The following is a 24,087-nucleotide window of genomic DNA, read 5'->3' as shown; positions in this document are numbered from 1 at the left end:
AAAATAGTATTTGTGTTTTTTTTTTTTCTGATCTGATCTGTAACTTAAAATCTGTAGCTAACATTTTTCAAGAGTGGTAATAAATTGTACAAAGTTTCTATTATGAGGTAGAATGGTGTGTGAGTCCAGAATGTTTTTACAACCTTAGAACCTTGAACCTCTCAACAGTTTTTAGAAGAAGAACTCAACCCATTATTTCCTGTTAATTATGTAATTGTTAATGTTAATTTACTGCCTTAATGTATTTATGAATTATTTAGGTTATTGTTATCATATAAACACTATTATTATTATTATTATTATTATTATTATTATTATTATCACCATTATTATTATCATTATTACTTCTATTTTGTCATTTGATTTTTAAATGGACCACAATGGAAATAAGTGTTTTTACTTTGTTGTGTCATCCATGTATTTTAACATATTCGCAATTATATTATTAATTGCATTAAACTTGCCAAATAAAATCATTCATGCACACTTTTAATATATAGATGATTTACTGCCCCCTGCTGGAATGGAGTGTGAGTCCAGAATGTAATTATCACATTGTTCACATTGTTCAGTGTTATTAGGTAATACTGTAGTTTCATCAAAAATATTAGTCCTGTCAACTTTCTGTTTGAGCGGTGTTCATCCTGAACCCAAGCATACCAAACGGTAAATGTCAGCTCTTTGTCTGTGATCACAGTTATATGCACGTACGCATGCACACACACAGAGCTTCTTGTCTTTTCTTTATTCTGCTGCAAGCAGGTGCTTTTAATTTTACACACCCACAAGCAGAGACAGTGGCGGAAGACATCAAAAGCACTTCACTTTTCACTCATGGTAACGGCAACATGACACTTCACTAAACTGACTAAACCAATTGAACTACAAACACAATAAATCAATAACATTAACAACACTATGAAACTAACACAAAGCACAATAACAACATTAAAACCCCAAAACCCTGAACTCCCATGGTGCACTACAGCACAATGTCCATTGTTCACTGTTGTTTGCTAAAATTGCTGATTTTTCCAAAAATATTAACCCTATCAACTTTCCATTTTTGCAGCGTTCATGTTTGACACAAAATACATATGCATACCAAACGGTGTATGTCAGCTCTCCCCAGTTTCTCTGTGATCAAAGCCATATGTACGCATGCATAGACGCACAGACGTACAGACAAGCCACTTGGCTATTATAGTATATATAGTGTTTCTCATGTTGTCAGTACTTGTATAAAATATCCAGCGTGCTCTTTAAAGAACATCTTGAGAGAATGAAAATACAATATAAAAGTAATTGCTAGTGGGACTATATTGATCAGAGCTAGGCTGCAGTTACAAAATGGACTCTGTGTTTCTCAAGTCTTATTTTGTCATCAACAGCACGCAGTGTTTCCACTGTGGGCTGTGACTGATGTTGATATATGAGCAGAGGTGAACCTTAGAACCTTGTGCACCTATCACATTGATTTGCATTGCGAACAATAGTGTTGCTTTATGTCAAACTTGAACTATAAGATGCTATAGTTCATTGTTGATATAAAGCAGCGCTATTGTTCACAATGCAAATAAATCTGACAGGTGCACAAAGTCAGTAGGCAAGGTTAGCACACATATAACACACAAGTCAGACTGTGAAGTTGTAATCACAGTGAAAAAGTTACTGATGTGTGTGCACTGTAACATTTGAGGATCCACTGATATCAGTGCCTTGGTGAACATTGAATTGGTGATAAGGGTTGCAAATGTTGTAACCAGTGCCTCATAAACCACCTACACTCATACACATGCACGCACAGACACAAATACACCTGATATGCTTGAGAGAGGAATTCTTGAGCACAAACACACACACACACACACACACACACACAGTAGACAAACCATACGGGAGCCTTCTCCACGCTTCCTGAAGCAGAGCCAGGTCGACAGCCAAACACACACTGCAGCAGCTCCACACTGGGGAAACGAGTGCCGCTTCACATCTGGCACCAAAAACATCACATCTGCCTGGGCTCCCCCAAGAGAGAAGCTAGATAAATGAAATCTAACCAGAAGCACATCAGGCAATACTGCCGAGTGATTGTGGCACCGTGCCAATCAAGTCTGTGTGGGTAAACACACTGATATCCATGGGACCATCTGCAGGGGACCCGGGGAAGGACGTGAGGGCACAGGAGCCTCTACTGATGTGTTCTGAGAGGAAGGCAGTTAAATCTACACAAAGTATGCCAAATTATTTGTGGGTTTATGAGCAGAAGGAGTTTAGCAAAGAAAAAAATATATTAAAAAAACCACAGGTGATGCTGGAGTGGCAGTAAACATGCATGAGTATCACACAGAAAAGTTAGATTTTCTTTTACACTTGTAGGTAGAACAGACTGTACGTAAAGAAAATAACTGCACCTACTACATTTATGTCTAAAACATTTGGATGAACATAATCAGTGGTGGGCACAGATAACCAAAAAATTAACTTCAATAACAGATAATCAGATAACTGAAAAGTTATCTTTGATAAAGATAAAACGATAAACCACCCAAAAATGTATCGGAAGTTACAGATAACCGATAAATTCCAATATTGTCTCTGGTACATTTGCAACCACTAATAAACTGAATTTGAGTTTTAACACCACAATAGCTTCTAGTAATATTAAAAGTGACAACAGACCCAAACAATGAGGCCACACATCCTGCCCCTGCTGGCAGCTCTTGTTTACTACACAGCTTCCAGCACAGAGGCACCCTGAAAGCAGCCATAAAGCCCAGCTCTCTATCAATCACAACGCTCTGTTCAGGCGGAGGTCTTGGAAAAAAGTCATGCTGACTTATGGTTTTAATTTATAAATAACATTAATACCGATAGAATAACTCCATTAATGTCAATTCTGTCATTTGTACAAAGTTAAAATATAACATATATCTTTTAATGTTGAATAATGCACTAAATCTGAGGTTTTGTAACAAACACAGGCAGATCACAAAGGATTCTGGGTAAAAGTGCCTCTGCTAAACACTGATTGGTTCAGTCATTCATTATGTAAACCAACACATTAATGTGACGTGTGTTGTGTGTTGGTGTTTACAGATAAATGTGCTTTTGTAAAATATTCCATTTTTTATTTGTAAAAACAGGCATTTTTATGGAGCCCTGGAAGTGTCATGCAAAATGTTTTGCATGTGGAGAGAATGTGCGCTCATTTTATCATATTGTGCCGTGCGCACGTTTGATGATGTTGTAAAACGTGCACTCAATTTTGTCTTGACACATAAATGTTGGCTTTACACTGTGCGAGTTTTGGCCCTTTTTCAGATGATTTTTCATTCGTGTGAGAATTTTTTGGACCGAGTTTCAGGTTAATCGCACGTCCTGCATCGTGTAGTGTACATGGAGTAACAAGCTGCGTTTAACATCTCACGACCACCTCCTGATCGCCGATCGTATGGTCAAATGAAAATCAAACCTGTTTGATATTATTCTGGTCAGCCGTCGTGAGGTTATCCTGCTGCTGAGGGGCTACAAGCGTCCAGTCGCTCGCACTGGGCCTGTGCAAACACCGCAGAGCTGTCTTGTAACGTTATTTTTTTGTTGCTGTTTTGTTTTTTGTTTTTAAACTTAATTTGTAAAAAAAAAAAAAAAAAAAAAAGCCATTTGCAAAGCCAAAAAGTTGATTTGACAACCATTTGATATAACCGGGGTCAAAATAAGTAGAACACTGCCATCTACTGGTGCCCAGATGCTTAGTACTTAGGGCGAATACTGCCATGAACACTACTGGCCAGTAGAGGCCTGAAAAACTTGCCAGAACAAAATCCCAGATAATCCGTGTCTGCTACATTTAAGATGATTTAAGATTTAATACAATAACATCTATAAACCCAGAGAATATATTCACGAGAGTTTTAGGCACTAGAGTTTAATGCTGCTGTCCATAGAGCCTGAACAGAGTGTCTGAAATGCCTTTGTCCTGTCGTGAACATACTGAGATTAGACTATCCTACCCATAATGCACTGGTTGGCATGTGCTCACTAAAACCTTAAAATTAGCATATTACTTTAAAACGAAAACATATATCTGATATTTTTACTTTATAAAACGTCTTACATGACAGTAATTTTAAATAACTTGTCCAAAATTAGTTTGGTTAAAATTTGAACCATAAGTTAAAAATGTATGCCTGTGAATGACTTGGGTGATATTGCCAGTATAGTGTTAAAGGAAATGATTTTTTTTTTTTTTTTTTTTGTGAGACCAGTTCTCTTTTGCCTGCAGAGGATAGAGTGGTTTCTTACGGAAGCAGCTCTTTTCTGTTTGTAGAGGGTAGAACTATGCATCTGTTAGGAAACTTTTAACAGGTAGGTGCTCAACTGATTTTAAATTTTAAAAGTGTTTGTCACTGTTCATCTTTGTTTACTATGTTATCGGTCTAAAAGTTATCGGACAAAAATGTATCGGAAGATAATTAGTCCGATAATGCTTTTTAAAGTTATCTAAAAAGATAATCCGATAATGAAAACATTATCTTCGATAATTATCTGTTATCGGATTATCGGACCTGTGCCCACCACTGAACATAATAAAAAAATTTTTTATATATTTATATATATATATATATATATATATATATATATATATATATATATATATATATATAATCCAATCCAATGAAAGGCTCATTAAAAGCCTGCTAATGAGCGTTTCATTGGATTCAGGTGTGTTGGAACAGGGAGGCAAGATCTCAAGGACCGAACTTGGGCACCCCTGGTGTAGTATGTTTGACGGGTGTTTCACTATCTTGATTATTTGTAGGTCTAGGGAAGAAATATCATTTGCGTAGTGAGAGTGATGTCTGATTTTACGGTGAAATAGGCAAAATGTGCAAACTGTGCATGCAGTAAATGTTATATGTATTATGTTTGACAGGTGCTTCAATATCCTTATTATAAGTTGATCTAGAGAAGAAATATTGTTAGCATTTTATATTTACAGTTTTTTCATTAAAAATGGTATTTTTCTTAAAAACTCTGTTCATGTTAAAGTGAAGTGAATTAAGTTAATTTCACTGGATTTCACATCCCTTAAAATGTATCTTTAGCTACAAAAAGCAGTACATTACGTTGCTTAGAAGTGGAGATATTAGTAAATTTAGTTTTCATACAGTTGGCCATTTTGAAACTCCAAGATGGCCACCATAGCGACCCTGAAAAAAATGGCAACATTGGTTTTTGTGGTCAGTACATCTTAACGTTTCCAAAAAGTGTATAGTTTAGTAAATCTCCAAAAAGTTTGAATGAAAACACATAAGAAACTGGACTAAATGTACAGAGACATCCCTGATGAAAATGTGCTCCAGAGCGCTCTTGAGCTCAGACTGGGGTTCATCTTTCAGGAGGACAATGACCCTAAGCACACAGCCAAGATATCAAAGGAGTGGCCTGAATCAGATTGAAAATCTCTGGAGAGATCTGAAAATGGCTCCCCTTCCAACCTGATGGATCTTGAGAGGTTCATATTCAAGAAGACTTGAGGCTGTAATTACTGCCAAAGGTGCAGTCTTGAGTAAACGGTGTGAATGCTTATGTACATGTCCTTAGTTTTCCTTAGTTTCCTTAGTTTTTTGTTTTTTAATAAATTTGCAAAAAATTTAAAAACAAAAAATGTTTTTCATGCTGTCATGTTATAAGTAGAATTTTGAGGGGGAAAAAAAATGAATGAATTAATTTATTATTTTACTCCATTTTGTAATAGGGCTGTAACATAACAAAATGTGGAAAAAGTGAGGTGCTGTGAATACTTTCCAGATGCACTGTAACCGTTGCACAGCAGTAGCAAAGATCTGCTGTGTAGGACTAAATGCATTTTTGTGGGCTACCCCCCCAAAGAAAATCAGTATTTGAGGCACCAATGACACTGAGGGTGTAAATTGAGTGATGGCATCCTATGGGTTGTCACATGTGCACTCTCCTTCTTGGGTATTTCACTGATAGACCCATGACACCTCCCAGGTGCACTCCCTAGATGCCAGCAACTCACTTGATGGTGGAGTAGACCTCTTCAGATTAGACCTTTTTCATCAAACTTATGCAAACTGATATTATTCCCATTCTCCAAGGTCTAACTTAACTAAATATACCAGTTACTTTGATCTTGGACCTTGGCTATGCCTGCCTCAAGAGCCATGCAGTTTTTTCAAAAACGCTGCAAAATTCGGGATATTATGTCCTTGTTTTCTTTGTAGCTTCCCAGAGGTTAATGCTATAGCATTGAAAGTGGTACCAAATGAAAGCTAATAAAATTGTCTTGCATATGGTGTCAAACACATGAACACCTGTGTAAATTTTAACTAATTTTAATGCACAAACATACATATTTTTGATGCTTGGAAAGGATGACATCATATGATACATAACGTTATCTCAAAAATGTTACTCTATAGTCTATACAGCTTTATTAAAGCTGTATGCTGCTTCAAGCTCAGTGAACGTCACATGACAAGTTTGACAAGTAAAAAGCCAAATTATCACCAAGTAAACAAAATCATAAATTTCACTGGAAGTAATGAGTAAAATATTCAGTTACAATGAGCCAAATTAAACTGAATATATTAGCACTGCTGTTAAAACAAAACATGCATTTTAATATTTTGCATTAACCTCCAGGAAACAATTATACACTGAACAAAAATATAAATCCAACACTTTTGTTTTTGCTCTTTTTTCATGAGCTCTATAGTCTATAGTTCTATAGCTCTATAGTCTATACAGCTTTACTAATGCTGTATAGACTATAGAGTAACATTTTTGAGATAAAGTTATGTATCATATGATGTCATCCTTTCCAAGCATCAAAAATATGTATGTTTGTGCATTAAAATTAGTTAAAATTTACAAAGGTGTTCATGTGTTTGACACCATATGCAAGACAATTTTATTAGCTTTCATTTGTTACCACTTTCAATGCTATAGCATTAACCTCTGGGAAGCTACAAAGAAAACAAGGACATAATATCCCGAATTTTGCAGCATTTTTGAAAAAACTACATGGCTCTTGAGGCCAAGGTCCAAGATCAAAATAACTGGTATATTTAGTTAATTTAGACCTTGGAGAATGGGAATAATATCAGTTTGCATAAGTTTGATGAAAAAGGTCTAATTTGAAGAGGTCTACGGTGGAGGCAGAGTCCTTTCTCTTCATCCACAGCCACTGGCTCCCCTTCTCAGCAGCCTTGGAGAGGTCTTTGACTGCCTGCTGGTGGGTCATCCCTCACACTTCCACCTCCCTTTGTAGCCTGGATGTTGAGGTGACTATGAACCCTCTGCCTACTTCCACTGGGCATACCATCACTTTCCAGCCTTGTTGCAACATTGACTGCAGGTTCAGCGTATCTCAGCTTCTTCCATTCGTAGCTCTCCTCCACTACACTCTCCCAGAACACAGTGTGCTCGATGATGTAGAAAAGCTTGAGAGGCTCACCACAGAACAAGGTCCGGTTGCAAATTGGTGGAAGCAATCTTAGCTGGGAAACAGAGTATCTTGCTCAAGTCTGCCAGCAGCTTCCAGTCCCATGCTCTGCCCAGCTGCCCAGTGTCTGGTTTTGTGGTGGTGAGGATGGCTTGCCCTTCACCCTCCCGGACAAAAATGGCGTTGATTGCCAACGGGACAGTGGGGGAGGAAGGGCATTCACACATGTCCGTTGACTTTCCAACACTGCTGCAAGACACTTATACACCTGATTGTGCTGGCAGGTGTAGCTGCCTTGGGTGAGGCCAGTCTTGCATCCCAACAAGATGTGCTTTAGTGTTGCTGGACTTGAACATAGAGGCCATGTGGGGTCTTCGCCATACCTCTGGCTTAGGTTTACAGGAGAATGCAGGACATCATAGGCAGCTCTGATGGTAAAACTTGCCTTGAATGTCTCCTTCTCCCACAGCTCTTTCCAGGAGATCTTCCTCTTCTCCACACTTTCTCATGCCATCCACTGCCCTTGCCACAGCTTGTGTGCACCTTCCCACTTCCTCTTCCAGATGTACCTCCTGGATCATCACCTTGTGTCTCTCAGATGGAGTGCCCTTGTCCCAGGCTGGTGGACTGGCCCCAAGGCCAAGACCACTCCTCCCCTACAGCACTCGGCCCACAAGGTCCCTGTGTCTGAGTGCTGCCTTTGCTTCCTCAGTTGCAGACAATGAGGTCCACTTCCTCCTGGTGGCCAGGATGGGCTACAAATGGATCACTTGAATCCATACAACCGGAGAAGCCTGATTTGCCTGATTTCTGGATTGATGTGTCAGTTAGGTTATTCATTTGCAGGGAACCTGCCAACCTGTGAGCAACCATGCTGAAGAAAATTTTCTCTTGACATTTAGAAGGCTGATCGGGTGGAACTGCCCAGTCTCTGATTAGTCCTTTTCCTTAGGGATAGTAATCCCTCTGCCAGGACGTTGGTATCTCCTTGTTTTGCCACACAACTCTCATTAGCTTCCAGAGGAGTCACAGGACATCTGGTGCATTTTTGTAGAGCCTGTATGGAACTCTGTTGGGACCTGGAGATTATGCGGTTCTTGCTCTATGCATGGTTTTGTCTGCTTCACTCCACCTGGGTGGACTGATATCTACTTTGTGCTCTGGCGGATTAACTGGTGTCATGTCAGGTGGAAGCATGACTTCTTTCCATTATCGGTCATCTGTGCAGGATTCTTTCAGGTGTTCTTCCAGATTGGACTTTGACACTGAAAGACTTCCAATCTTCTCCTTAGTGAATAGACTGTTCACAAATTTGAAGGGATCTTTATAGAAGCGTGATGTTGTTTGCTCCTTCAACATTCTGTACTAGTAATTTTGAGTTAAAATGGCCAGCTGTTGGAAGCTAACACCACTTCTCATGCCAACCTGAATAAGAAAAGGAATCATTCCTGTAAGTCACTTGGGTTGAACTTCTGCAAATTCATCTGAGATTGATATTTGTTGTCTGACATGATAAAAGTGTAAATTAAATGTTACTGAATGCTAACTGCTAGCAAAATAACTGGCAGATGATTGTACAGGGAAATTATGTAATCCAAAATACTGACAATTTAATGCTATGAATGTTCTTTGAATTTACTAAGATGTAGTTATTCACAGAGAAATGTATTGCAGGTTTGTCTCCTCTTATAATGCTGATGAGGGCATCTCCAGAGTTTCACAGTTTAAATATCAGCTGTGTGCAAATTAAGATAGCAGTTTCCTTCACAACTCCATCACATCATGCAGTCTGAAAAGACTGCAGTAGAAGTAAAATATTTTGTTACTTTGCTGTGACATGATAAGATCCCATAGTTTTATTGAATGTTAACAGTTTAAACTTTCAGTTATTGGTGATAATGCTGGCATTGCTTTCTTTGAAAATAATATCAACATTTTTGAAAGTGACAGTCATAGCTGACTAATGAAGAGCCAAGCACTTTCTGCATTTGTGTGAACCTTCACATAATACAATATCTAATATTAATACAATGCATTATCTAATGGCTGCCCATAATCAGTGATCTGTTCTGCATCAAATTTTGTGACCCATCACAATCTGTGATTGCTACAGTGGTTTCATATCTAGGAAGTAGCTACTGCTGCATGGTAGGTTGGACACCACAGAGTTTGCAGTAACCCAAGGGAGGACATTTGCACTACCTGTTCTCATTTCACAACTAGATTACCGTGTCTTCATGGTAATCTAGCGTGTATTCATTCACGTGTCTGAGTGCCCTGGGCACCTCGCACCAAATTCTACTTGAAGTCAGGGTGGGTGTTTGCACAAACTTGGCCAAATATTACATTTGTCGGACCGTCCATTTCAATAAAATGTCTGATTTCCTCACAAATAAAGAACAGATCACCTGTTTGCGTCTGGGTTTTTTTTTCCTATGTTATTATTTATTAAATGTGTTCCTGGTCAGCTGATGTCTAGTGCAGCAAAACAAACAAAAAAAGCATTAACCACAATAATTTACTTCACTGAAACATTTTGCACAGTGTTTATGTTAAAGCAGAAAACTCAACTCTGATAAAGTTCTTAAACATTTTGTCTGTAGCAAATTCATCAGTCTCCCGTGGAGTTGGGGCGCTAATGGACAGACAGTGTCACATTTCCACAGAGAACCTGCAATGAGCAGAACGATTTTCCCAATTTACTGAAATTCTAGATTTCTGCAGAAGTTTGGAGATCTGAACGCACAGCATGATGTTTCTTCAGCATTCTTACGGCCCGCGCCTCCTTGCACACACACCACACACACACACGCACGCACACATACACACACACACACAGACCAGCACTCTTGTGTGCTGATCTTTTCTTCACAGCTGCTGTAGTTTTGACCAATCAGAAAGCCAGAATGAGCCGCCAGACAGCCGAAGGAAAAAAGCAAATAAAGGTGCAGGTAGCAACCTCCACAGTCTTTGCTTCAGTTTTGCTCAAAGCTTTGAAAACGCACAAGACTTTTTGGAACTTGACAAATATCAGCTGACAAGGAACTCTTTTTGCAGATGTAACTAGAGCACTGTGCTCATACAGCTCAAACCTCCGCCAACACTACAATTAAATTTCAATTTCAAAATCACAACAAAGCTGCCTCAAGGCAATTTGCACAAGTAAGGTCTAACCTTACCAACCCTTAGAGCAAGCACACAGGCAACAGTGGTAAGGAAAAACTCTCTCGATGATTTGAGGAAGAAACATCAAGCAGACCAGACTCAAAGGGGTGACCCTCTGCTTTGGCCAGAGGGTCACCTCTGTAACATAAAAGGGTCACTACTTTCCATTTCCACAATTTTTTACCTTGGAAATAATATTCAAGGTCAAAGTCCTGTTAGAAGTGGCTTTTCATAAGCTAAAATATATGTGATCAAATGTTAGGAGTGTGTATTTATTTCATGCACTTGAATCCGTTTTTTTTATGATCTCTTTTTTTTTCCAACTTTTTCAGTTTCTGAATTCTTTTTCAGATAATTTTCAGCAATGCAGGAGCAAAAAAGGCCAAGTTTTTATGGTCCTGGTCCTTCCTGTCTTACTGTATGATTGTGAAATTTTGATGGTCACAGGTAACCAACCTATGGCAATGACTGGATGTCTTTGGTACTGGGTGACTTTGGAGGATCCTTGGGTGTTGCTGGAATGACTTTGAGTCAAATGAACATTCATTTATTTAAGGAGTATATTTAGAGAGATATGGATCTGGCAGCATCTGCTGTGGTGACCCTGAACAAAACACGGGAGCAGCTGAAAGGACCACACCAGCAACAATTAGGGAGATGCATTTCTCTGTGCATGATCCAGCACACGTGCCTCAATGTTGAGGAGTTTTATTATTTTATGTAAAAAATATTGAAAGACACAGGTCATACTTTTCTTCTATCTATCTGGGCATGTTCTCAGCAATATTTGTCAACCTAAGAGGTGCATCTAAAAAGTATCCAAACCTTGGACATGAAAAATGCAGTTGCTCACCTGGGGTCTGAAATCCTAATCCCCTTTGAAGTAGTCTTCTTGGGAGGACAAACACTTTTCCCAGCAGTTCTGCCATTCTTGGAAGCATTTTAGAAGGCCTCTTTTGATATGGTGTCCAGCTGGGTCATTGCGTTCCACATGATGTCTTCTCATGACTCAAACGGAGTCCCTTTTAGTGTTGTTTAGTGCGTTTTGAGCTTAGGGAACAGCCAAAATCAGAGGGAGACATGTCAAGAGAGTAAGGAGTCTGATGAATCACAGGAGTGTTGTGTTTGGTCAAGGAAGCCTGAGTCGGCTGAGCAGAATGGACGGGTGCATTGTCATGCAAAAGATGCCACCTTTTCACTGCCCACACCATCACAAAGGCAACGTAGGACCTCCAGATAATACTCATTATGAATATTTTGGCCTTCTGGTATGTACCCATGATGCGCCACCCCAAGAGAGTCAACATGCATGTTTCCATTGCGATGATTGAAATTTGGCTTTTGGGTTGTACCCATAATGTCTGGTATAATGTCCGCAGGACATCAGACGCAGCCCCAATTCAGCTATCAAGCTCATCCTCCAACTTTTAAATATGACCCCAAGGTACTTGAACTCCTCCACTTGGGACAATAACTCACTCCTGACCCAGGGGGGCCAATCTACTCTTTTCTGAAAGAGGACCATGACCTCAGATTTGGACATACTGATCCTCACCCCAGTCTCTTCGCACTCTGTGTAAAACTTGCACAGTGCACTTGAGTGGTGACTGTGTGTTGAAGCCAGGAGAACAGTTTCAGGAGAGAATGCCAAATATTGTGAGTGATGCAAATTTCAGGAGAGAATGCCAAATATTGTGAGTGATGTAAATTCATATTAATTATTGTTGTTGCTATTATAATGTTAATTTTTATTATTACTATTGTTTTTGGTAGTTTTAGAAGTACCGCAAATTCGTATTTATTTTAGGTTTGTGTAATACAAAATCCAACATAACAATTTTTCCATCATAATGGAAACATTTTATAATAATGCAGATCTATCCACAAAGATCAGTGAAGTGCAGAGGGATTGACGCTGAGGGAGATGCGCACACACACACAACCTATTTCTGTTGCTCCTACACCACAGTGATGGGTGCTACGAATTATTTTATTGAGTTGAACAATGTTAGAAGTTTTCTTTTTGAATTCTCCCCCACCCCAAAACCCTACAAGTGATAAGTCCATTTATTGTGTAGGCCACGGCTTCTTATCCCAAGTGTGGTTACTTGTTTCTTTTGTTGAAATCTTGAAACAGGTGTGGGTGAGTAGATAAGGTGGTGAACTGGAAGAACAAAAACATGTAGGGGATGTAGGAATCCAGTGGTGAATTAGTGGGTAAAGTGATTGATTGAACACTGATGCATGAGCTTAGTGTGTTCCTGCTGTTTGTTTACAGTGATGAATTGACCCTGACAACACAAGGTCATGATGCTTAGTAGCAGATTAGTATTAAATCACCTTTGATTAAAATTATTTACTGTGAATCTGGTTTCTTTTTTGCATTCTCTATAAACATATCTTCACTTTTAGTAAAGTTGTCTTCATAACTTATTTTTTAAATTACATTTGCCCAGGTTCAAGCTGACCCAAATAGCAGTGGACACATCAGCTGGGCCCTATAAGAATTATACTGTGGTTTTCCTGGGTTCGGACAACGGCCACATACTGAAGATTCTAGCCAGCACACAGGGCACCAACGGATCCTTCAGCAGCCAACTTCTTGAAGACATCGATGTCTACAACCCTGACAAGTTAGACCTTTTTTTTCCCCTATGTTTTTGTCATGTCTTTATTTAATGAGACAACTCAGTAAATCTCTTTAAGTGATCTCTTGAATTGGTGTTTAAATTATTTTTCCTTTATATATTTTTTGTCATATCTTTTACTTATATGTATTGATTGCTCTGTTTCTTGATGTGCTTTGTCTTTCCCTGCATTTTTTCCTTTGTTCCTTACTATTTCTTTTTTTACTTTTGTCAGGCGGGTTGGTCAGGAATGGTTGGACACAAATGCAAGGCTCAAACAAGCAGGTCTGGTTTTAAAAGGCTTTACTGAGGAGGTTAGCAGCGGTCAGTACACGAGTAGGCAGTCCAAAAAACACAGCAGTACAAAAAACATCAGGCTAAGGTGTGGTCGATCAAACAGGCGGGAGGTCAGGAACACAGTGAGGCAGGCAGGACTATGGAACGCAAAGAACAGAGCTGGAGAGAAGGCACAAGGCACATCAATCTGGCGAGTAACTATAGCACCCAGTGAGCTTATATAACCCCAGGTGATGAGCTGTAAATTAGGAACAGGTGTGCATGGAAAGCACCAGAACAACAGTGCAGTGACATGCCCACCACCAAGAGCCAAGAGAGATAGGGACAGACAGACCCAAGCAGAAATGAACCCCAGCAAGAGAATGAACACACAAAGAAAACTAATGAACAAAAAATAGCAAAACATACCAAAAAATAAAACTGACAACATGACAAAATCTCAGACCCTGACAACTTTGTATATTTCTTGTCTTTTTGCAGTTTTTCTCCTCCTCTCTCTTTTCTAACTTAATCAGTCCAGCCCACCTTGTCTTTGGTCTGTTGTAAGACTTTGAATGCACCCAGTACATCCTGAAGGCTTATTTATTTATTTATTTATTTTCCATCATCTTTTGTTTTCTGTCTGCACAGCTTACAAAGACTGTCTGCATGAACTTGGGTTCACAGCCAGTTCTTTGTATAATTGTCAGTCTCTGGCTGCCGTCTGCTGTGTTGATTTGAAAATAAAAGTGACTTGAAATTGTCTGATCATGACAGTTGATATTTCTCTGTACCTAGATGCAACGTGCGGGGGGAAGACAGGAGGGTGCTGGGCCTTGAATTGGACCGCGATCACCATGCGTTGTTTGTGGCATTCTCCAGCTGTGTTATCCGTGTACGACTCAGCCGTTGCTCTGACTACAGCGCCTGCAAGAAGTGAGTGGCCTATTGAGCAAAACATTATCACGTGTGTGTGGATCTGTTCCCTGTCAAGTGTACAGTAGTGTTCAGAATAATAGTAGTGCTATGTGACTTAAAAGATTAATCCAGGTTTTGAGTATATTTCTTGTTGTTACATGGGAAACAAGGTACCAGTAGATTCAGTAGATTCTCACAAATCCAACAAGACCAAGCATTCATGATATGCACACTCTTAAGGCTATGAAATTGGGTTATTAGTAAAAAAGTAGAAAAGGGGGTGTTCACAATAATAGTAGTGTGGCATTCAGTCACTGAGTTTGTCAATTTTGTGGAACAAACAGGTGTGAATCAGGTGTCCCCTATTTAAGGATGAAGCCAACACCTGTTGAACGTGGTTTTCTCTTTGAAAGCCTGAGGAAAATGGGACGTTCAAGACATTGTTCAGAAGAACAGTGTAGTTTGATTAAAAAGTTGATTGGAGAGGGGAAACTCATACGCAGGTGCAAAAAATTATAGGCTGTTTATCTACAATGATCTCCAGTGCTTTAAAATGGACAAAAAAACAGAGACGCATGGAAGAAAATGGAAAACAACCATCAAAATGGATAGAAGAATAACCAGAATGGCAAAGGCTCACCCATTGATCAGCTCCAGGATGATCAAAGACAGTCTGGAGTTACCTGTAAGTGCTGTGACAGTTAGAAGACGCCTGTGTGAAGCTAATGTATTTGCAAGAATCCCCCGCAAAGTCCCTCTGTTAAATAAAAGACATGTGCAGAAGAGGTCACAATTTGCCAAAGAACACATGAACTGGCTTAAAGAGAAATGGAGGAATATTTTGTGGACTGATGAGAGTAAAATTGTTCTTTTTGGTTCCAAGGGGCCGCAGACAGTTTGTGAGACGACACCCAAATTCTGAATTCAAGCCACAGTTCACAGTGAAGACAGTGAAGGTGCAAGCATGATGATATGGGCATGTTTCTCCTACTATGGTGTTGGGCCTATATATCGCATACCAGGTATCATGGATCAGTTTGGATATGTCAGAATACTTGAAGAGGTCATGTTGCCTTATGCTGAAGAGGACATGCCCTTGAAATTGGTGTTTCAATAAGACAATGACCCCAAGCACACTAGTAAACAAGCAAATTCTTGGTTCCAAACCAACAAAATTAATGCCTCGCAGATGTGAAGAAATCATGAAAAACTGTGGTTATACAACTAAATACTAGTTTAGTGATTCAGAGGATTGCTAAAAAAGCAGTTTGAGCATAATAGTTTTGAGTTTGTAGCTTCAACAGCAGATGCTACTATTATTGTGAACACCCCCTTTTCTACTTTTTTTTTTACTAATAGTCCAATTTCATAGCCTTAAGAGTGTGCATATAATGAATGCTTGGTCTTGTTGGATTTGTGAGAATGTACTGAATCAACTGGTACCTTGTTTCCCATGTAACAATAACAAATATACTCAAAACCTGGATTAATCTTTGTAGTCACATAGCACTACTATTATTCCGAACACTACTGTATGTGTACGACAATGGTCAACATGATTTTTCTTGCATTGAGTTTTTCAATGGATTTTGGGTCATTTGGGGGAGCTGAATTCGAATCTGGTGTTAGTTTTTACCAATCATATCACATTTTTGAGATATGAAAGCCAATTTTAAAAAATGGATATTTTTTGACAAAAGTTTAAAAATTTGCATTGCATTTAAGCACCCATATGTGGAATAATGTTTGCAATGGAAGGCAGCTACTCCCTTAAGAATGCATGTCTTAAACTACTTTTATGCATGCACCCTTTTTGAGAATTATTGACCACAGTATACAAATACTAAACAAGTGAAGTATGTTGAAAAAATAGTCTGGAGCATTATGCTCATCACAGGTAGGGCACCACTGAAAAAGTAAGTTTTTTCTTAGTTTTGTGTCTTCCTCACAGAATTCCTCACGAAAAGCATGCAGAAGATACAGGAAAAATTAAACTGTCACTTTAAAATGAGCAGTAGCAGAACTGGCTGGACAGAGAAACTCGATCTGCATCCTATGCCTTATGCATTACATCTTCTTCTTCTTCATCATCATAAGTGGATGAAGATGTGGAAGAAGTAACTCATCCTCATCAATGTCTGGGAGCTTGGTGAAAATGGGTACAGGTATTTCATCACTGTGGGGAGCCGGTCATACAGCAGATGGTACACTGGGGTATTGCAAGTGTTTGCTTTCTTATTAAATCCCTTGACATTTACAAGGCAGAAGTAGCCATCATCTAAGTGTTGCATCAGGAAAGGCATCCTCTGTAAAATTTATGCCAAATCAACACGCAGATCCACTTTGAATCTGCTGTGGTGACCCTGAGTGAAAACACAAGGGAGCAGCCGAAGGGGCGTACTTACTGTGATAAGTGGCGTATGCTTTGGTGGTGCAGATATTCGGAGGAGTTTGGTTGATTTTAATAATTTTGGGGCTCGAGGAATGCTCTGATTGCAGCACTTGAGAAGCTGAGTGAGGAATCACAGTGTTTGGGTTTGTGATTGTCTTGGATCAAGACAAGAATCCAGGCATATGAGGTCTGTTAGAAAAGTAGCGGACCTTTTTATATTTTTGCAAAAACTATATGGATTTGAATCGTGTGTGTGTGTGTGTGTGTGTAATATGCAATATGTATATATATGTATGTATATAATATGCAATATGTATATATATGTATGTATGTATGTGTATATATACATATATATATATATATATATATATATATATATACACTCAACAAAAATATAAACGCAACACTTTTGGTTTTGCTCCCATTTTGTTTGAGATGAACTCAAAGATCTAAAACTTTTTCCACATACACAATATCACCATTTCCCTCAAATATTGTTCACAAACCAGTCTAAATCTGTGATAGTGAGCACTTCTCCTTTGCTGAGATAATCCATCCCACCTCACAGGTGTGCCATATCAAGATGCTGATTAGACACCATGATTAGTGCACAGGTGTGCCTTAGACTGTCCACAATAAAAGGCTACTCTGAAAGGTGCAGTTTAATCACACAGCACAATGCCACAGATGTCGCAAGATTTGAGGGAGCATGCAATTGGCATGCTGACAGCAGGAATGTCAACCAGAACTGTTGCTTGTGTATTGAATGTTCATTTCTCTACCATAAGCCGTCTCCAAAGGCGTTTCAGAGAATTTGGCAGTACATCCAACCAGCCTCACAACCGCAGACCATGTGTAACCACACCAGCCCAGGATGAATGAATGAATGAAAACTGTTTATTTCGAACATTTGATACAACAACAATTACAAGATAGATCAGTAAAGACAACAACAAAAAAGTTCCTACTGTGTACCCAACATGTCCGAAAAGGGGTAGGGTGAAGCATCAGCTTATTTATCCCTACCCCTTCTTCCCCACAACCAGTAATACCCTTTGCCACATATACACATAGATTCCTACACACCTAAACCGATATCAATATATATATATATATATATATATATATATATATATATACACACATACACATACATATATACATACACACATCAACATACATACACATATATACACATATACATATATACACATATATATACACAAACATAAATATACACCTACACATACCTACTTACATACAAAATACTATATATTTACAAGCCGAAGCAAAAAACAAAAACACCCTAACCCTCATTACCCTTCCTCCTCCCTATACCCAGAAAAAAACATATTTTTGTACCGCTGTTTGAACTGGTTCATGCTTGGACATTGCTTGAGCCCCACTCCCAATCTGTTCCACATCCTCACCCCACAGACAGAAATACAGAAACCTTTTAATGTTGTTCGTGCCCACTGATGCTTTAAATTAAATTTCCCCCTCAGACTGTAATCCCCTGATCTGTTAAAAAACATATTTTTAATATTTGCTGGAAGTAAATTGTTTATTGCTTTATACACAATTTGTACTGTTTGAAAATGAACCAAGTCTGTGAATTTTAAGAATTTGGATTGTAAAAATAGTGGATTTGTATGATCTCTATAGCCAGTATTATGAATAATTCTTATAGCTCTTTTCTGCATTACTGATAGTGATTGTGTTGTACCTTTATAAGTATTACCCCATACCTCTGCACAGTACTGTAAATATGGTAAAACCAGTGAGCAGTAAAGAATGCGGAGTGAGTTGTGGTCCAGAATATGTTTCGCTTTGCCATAGGTATTAAAGGCACTGCGCTGCGGTGGTTTGAATCATATTTGTCTAATAGATTACAATTTGTTCATGTAAATGGGGAATCTTCTTCACAGACTAAAGTTAATTATGGAGTTCCACAAGGTTCTGTGCTAGGACCAATTTTATTCACTTTATATATGCTTCCCTTAGGCAGTATTATTAGACGGTATTGCTTAAATTTTCATTGTTACGCAGATGATACCCAGCTTTATCTATCCATGAAGCCAGAGGACACACACCAATTAGCTAAACTGCAGGATTGTCTTACAGACATAAAGACATGGATGACCTCTAATTTCCTGCTTTTAAACTCAGATAAAACTGAAGTTATTGTACTTGGCCCCACAAATCTTAGAAACATGGTGTCTAACCAGATCCTTACTCTGGATGGCATTACCCTGACCTCTAGTAATACTGTGAGAAATCTTGGAGTCATTTTTGATCAGGATATGTCATTCAAAGCGCATATTAAACAAATATGTAGGACTGCTTTTTTGCATTTACGCAATATCTCTAAAATTAGAAAGGTCTTGTCTCAGAGTGATGCTGAAAAACTAATTCATGCATTTATTTCCTCTAGGCTGGACTATTGTAATTCATTATTATCAGGTTGTCCTAAAAGTTCCCTAAAAAGCCTTCAGTTAATTCAAAATGCTGCAGCTAGAGTACTGACGGGGACTGGAAGGAGAGAGCATATCTCACCCACATTGGCCTCTCTTCATTGGCTTCCTGTTAATTCTAGAATAGAATTTAAAATTCTTCTTCTTACTTATAAGGTTTTGAATAATCAGGTCCCATCTTATCTTAGGGACCTCGTAGTACCATATCACCCCAATAGAGCGCTTCGCTCTCAGACTGCAGGCTTACTTGTAGTTCCTAGGGTTTGTAAGAGTAGAATGGGAGGCAGAGCCTTCAGCTTTCAGGCTCCTCTCCTGTGGAACCAGCTCCCAATTCAGATCAGGGAGACAGACACCCTCTCTACTTTTAAGATTAGGCTTAAAACTTTCCTTTTTGCTAAAGCTTATAGTTAGGGCTGGATCAGGTGACCCTGAACCATCCCTTAGTTATGCTGCTATAGACGTAGACTGCTGGGGGGTTCCCATGATGCACTGTTTCTTTCTCTTTTTGCTCTGTATGCACCACTCTGCATTTAATCATTAGTGATCGATCTCTGCTCCCCTCCACAGCATGTCTTTTTCCTGGTTCTCTCCCTCAGCCCCAACCAGTCCCAGCAGAGGACTGCCCCTCCCTGAGCCTGGTTCTGCTGGAGGTTTCTTCCTGTTAAAAGGGAGTTTTTCCTTCCCACTGTAGCCAAGTGCTTGCTCACAGGGGGTCGTTTTGACCGTTGGGGTTTTACATAATTATTGTATGGCCTTGCCTTACAATATAAAGCGCCTTGGGGCAACTGTTTGTTGTGATTTGGCGCTATATAAAAAAAAATTGATTGATTGATTGATTGTTTAGAACTGAAATGCTTCTTGACAGTTTACTTTGTATATGTTTTATATGAGTCTTCCAGTTTATCTTATCATCTATTATCACCCCCAGAAACTTATTTTCATGTACCCTTTCAATATCTACCCCCTCGACTTGTAACTGAACCTGTATGTCTGTATTACAATAGCCAAATAACATGTATTTTGTTTTACTTAAGTTTAATGATAATTTGTTTCTGTCAAACCATATTTTCAATTTTCCCATTTCTATACTGATCCTCCTCAGTAACTCCTGCAAATCCCCCCCTGAACAAAAAATGCTTGTGTCATCTGCAAATAATACTAATTTTAATATTTTGGAAACATTGACAATATCATTTATATAAATTAGAAACAGTTTTGGACCCAATACTGACCCCTGTGGGACGCCACAAGCATTGTCCAAGCATGATGATGTATATTCCCCCAACTTCACAAACTGTTTTCTGTTACTTAAGTAGCTTCTCACCCAGTGCAACACCAACCCCCTAATCCCATACTGTTCAAGTTTATTGATTAATATGTCATGATTAATTGTATCAAAAGCCTTTTTAAGGTCTATAAATATTCCAACTGAATGTAATTTGTGGTCTATGGCGTTTGTAATCTCCTCAACTGATTCTATTAATGCAAGTGATGTTGAACTATGTGCTCTGAATCCATATTGACTATCAGTAAGTAATTTATGTTTATTTATGAATTTGTCTAATCTATTATTGAATAACTTTTCTAATAATTTGGAAAATTGTGGAAGCAAAGAAACAGGTCTATAATTTGTGAAGTGGTGTCTGTCCCCAGTCTTATACAGCGGCACAACCTTAGCTATTTTCATTTGATTGGGAAATTTACCGGTTTGAAATGATAAGTTACAGATGTACGTTAATGGTTCTACAATCCATTCAATGACCTGTTTTACCACCACCATATCAATTTCATTTAAATCGGTAGATGTTTTATATTTACAATTATTCACAATGTCTATAATTTCATTTCCATCCACTGCTGTGAGGAACATTGAACAGGGATTTCTTTCTATGAGATTATTATCCCAATTCTCAGGTTGGGAATCGGGCATTTTTTCTGCCAAGCTTGGTCCAATATTTACAAAAAAAATTATTAAAACCGTTGACTACCTCATCCTTATTTTCCTTCTTGACATTATTATCAATGAAATACTGAGGGTAACTCTGTTTTTTATTACCATTTTTTATAATGCTATTTAATATATCCCATATTCCTTTAATATTGTTTTTGTTATTATATAATATGTTACTATAATATTCCTTCCTACATACCCGTATAATATTAGTTAATCTATTTTTGTATTTCTTATATCTATTTTCTGCCTCTTTAGTCTTTAGTTTTATGAATTCTCTATACAGTGTATTTTTCTTATTACATGCATTTCGTAACCCTTTCGTCATCCATGGTCGAGCTTGGATTTTTTGTTTTCTGTAGTCTTGTTTAATTGGACAATTTTTATCATATAATGATGTAAATATTTGTAAAAAAGTTTCATATGCACTATCAACATCACTTTCACTGTATACCTTTTCCCAGTTTTGCTCCTGTAAATCCTTCTTTAGTGTGTTCATGTTTTCCTCTGTCCGCACTCGCCTGTATTTTATTTTCTCCTCTGGCTGATTCCGCCGATGGTTTCTATTATAAACGATGAAAACTGGTAGATGATCACTAATGTCATTGATTAATAATCCACTCACAGTGTTATTCTCAATATCATTGCTGAATATATTATCAATTAAGGTGGCACTATGGGATGTAATTCTGCTTGGCCTGGTGATTTTTGGATATAAACTCATACTGTACATTATACTGATAAATTCATCTGTTATTTTATGCTTATTTGGATTGAGCAGATCAATATTTAAGTCACCACAAATGAACACAGTTTTTTGATTAGTTTTTGAGAACATTTTTCCCATACAGTCAGTGAATGTTTCAATACTAGATCCTGGTGCTCTATATATACAGCTGACTAATACATTTTTGCTTTTTTCTTCACATATTTCAATAGTTATACATTCTAATAAGTTATCAGTCACAGTTGTCATATTGTCTACTATTTTATAATCCATGTTCTTATCCACATACACAGCCACTCCTCCTCCACTCTGATTTTTTCTGTTTACACAATTAAATTCATATCCATCCAGTTCAAAATCCATTCCTTTATCTTCATTGATCCATGTTTCTGATATAGCAATTATGTTAAATATTTTTTTAAACTGACTTAAATATTCTTTAATGTTGTTAAAGTTTGCATATAGACTTCTGCTGTTGAAATGGATTATTGATAATTTGTTATCCGTTTTAATGATCCGATTAAACTGTTCATCTGTATAATAGCAACAACTGTCATTGATATTTGAGAAGAAATTATTGTCCGGGTCTATATCGTGCTCCAAGTCCAGTACATTGTGGTCTGTGTATTTAAATGTTCTCAGTTCTACTTTTCCATGATCAGCAATCCTTTGAGTTATATCCTTCTTGTCTCCAGATGTAGATGAATAGGTAGTAGATGTTCACCTCCAAGATCGTCTGAGACCAGCCACTCGGACAGCTGCTGAAACAATTGGTTTGCATAACCAAAGAATTTCTGCACAAACTGTCAGAAACCGTCTCAGGGAAGCTCATCTGCATGCTCGTCGTCCTCATCGGGGTCTCGACCTGACTCCAGTTTGTTGTCATAACCGACTTGAGTGGGCAAATGCTCACATTCGCTGGCGTTTGGCACGTTGGAGAGGTGTTCTCTTCACGGATGAATCCCGGTTCACACTGTCCAGGGCAGATGGCAGACAGCATGTGTGGCGTCGTGTGGGTGAGTGGTTTTCTGATGTCAATGTTGTGGATAGAGTGGCCCATGGTGACGGTGGGGTTATGGTATGGGCAGGCATCTGTTATGGATGAAGAACACAGGTGCATTTTATTGATGGCATTTTGAATGCACAGAGATACCGTGACGAGATCCTGAGGCCCATTGTTGTGCCATACATCCAAGAACATCACCTCATGTTGCAGCAGGATAATGCACGGCCCCATGTTGCAAGGATCTGTACACAATTCTTGGAAGCTGAAAATGTCCCAGTTCTTGCATGGCTGGCATACACACCGGACATGTCACCCATTAAGCATGTTCGGGATGCTCTGGACCGGCATATACGACAGCGTGTACCAGTTCCTGCTAATATCCAGCAACTTCGCACAGCCATTGAAGACGAGTGGACCAACATTCCACAGGCCACAATTGACAACCTGATCAACTCTATGCAAAGGCGATGTGTTGCACTGCATGAGGCAAATGGTGGTCACACCAGATACTGACTGGTATCCCCCCCCAATAAAACAAAACTGCACCTTTCAGAGTGGCCTTTTATTGTGGACAGTCTAAGGCACACCTGTGCACTAATCATGGTGTCTAATCAGCATCTTGATATGGCACACCTGTGAGGTGGGATGGATTATCTCAGCAAAGGGGAAGTGCTCACTATCACAGATTTAGACTGGTTTGTGAACAATATTTGAGGGAAATGGTAATGTGTATGTGGAAAAAGTTTTAGATCTTTGAGTTCATCTCATACAAAATGGGAGCAAAACCAAAAGTGTTGCATTTATATTTTTGTTGAGTGTATATATATGTATGTATATATGTATATGTATGTATATATGTATATATGTATGTATGTATATATGTATATATGTATGTATATATGTATATATGTATGTATATATGTATATATGTATATGTATGTATGTATATATGTATATATGTATATGTATGTATATGTATATGTATGTATATATGTATATATGTATATATGTATGTATGTATATATGTATGTATGTATATATGTATGTATGTATATGTATGTATGTATGTGTATGTAT

At 38.4% G+C, this 24,087-nt stretch overlaps 1 protein-coding gene across 1 annotated transcript in view; it reads left to right on the top strand.

Annotated features, from left to right (window-relative positions):
* Positions 1–24,087, top strand: part of sema6e (sema domain, transmembrane domain (TM), and cytoplasmic domain, (semaphorin) 6E) — a 197,817-nt gene that overhangs the window by 75,970 nt on the left and 97,760 nt on the right. The window contains 2 exon segments of the mRNA XM_034174361.1: positions 13,096–13,272; positions 14,341–14,478. Of these exon segments, the coding sequence (XP_034030252.1) occupies positions 13,096–13,272; positions 14,341–14,478 (315 nt within the window).

This window comes from Thalassophryne amazonica, chromosome 7 (assembly GCF_902500255.1).
Source record: "Thalassophryne amazonica chromosome 7, fThaAma1.1, whole genome shotgun sequence".
NCBI classification, from domain to species: domain Eukaryota; kingdom Metazoa; phylum Chordata; class Actinopteri; order Batrachoidiformes; family Batrachoididae; genus Thalassophryne; species Thalassophryne amazonica.
The sequence above is the reverse complement of the archived record's forward strand: the minus strand, read 5'-3'. Positions and strand labels throughout refer to the sequence as shown.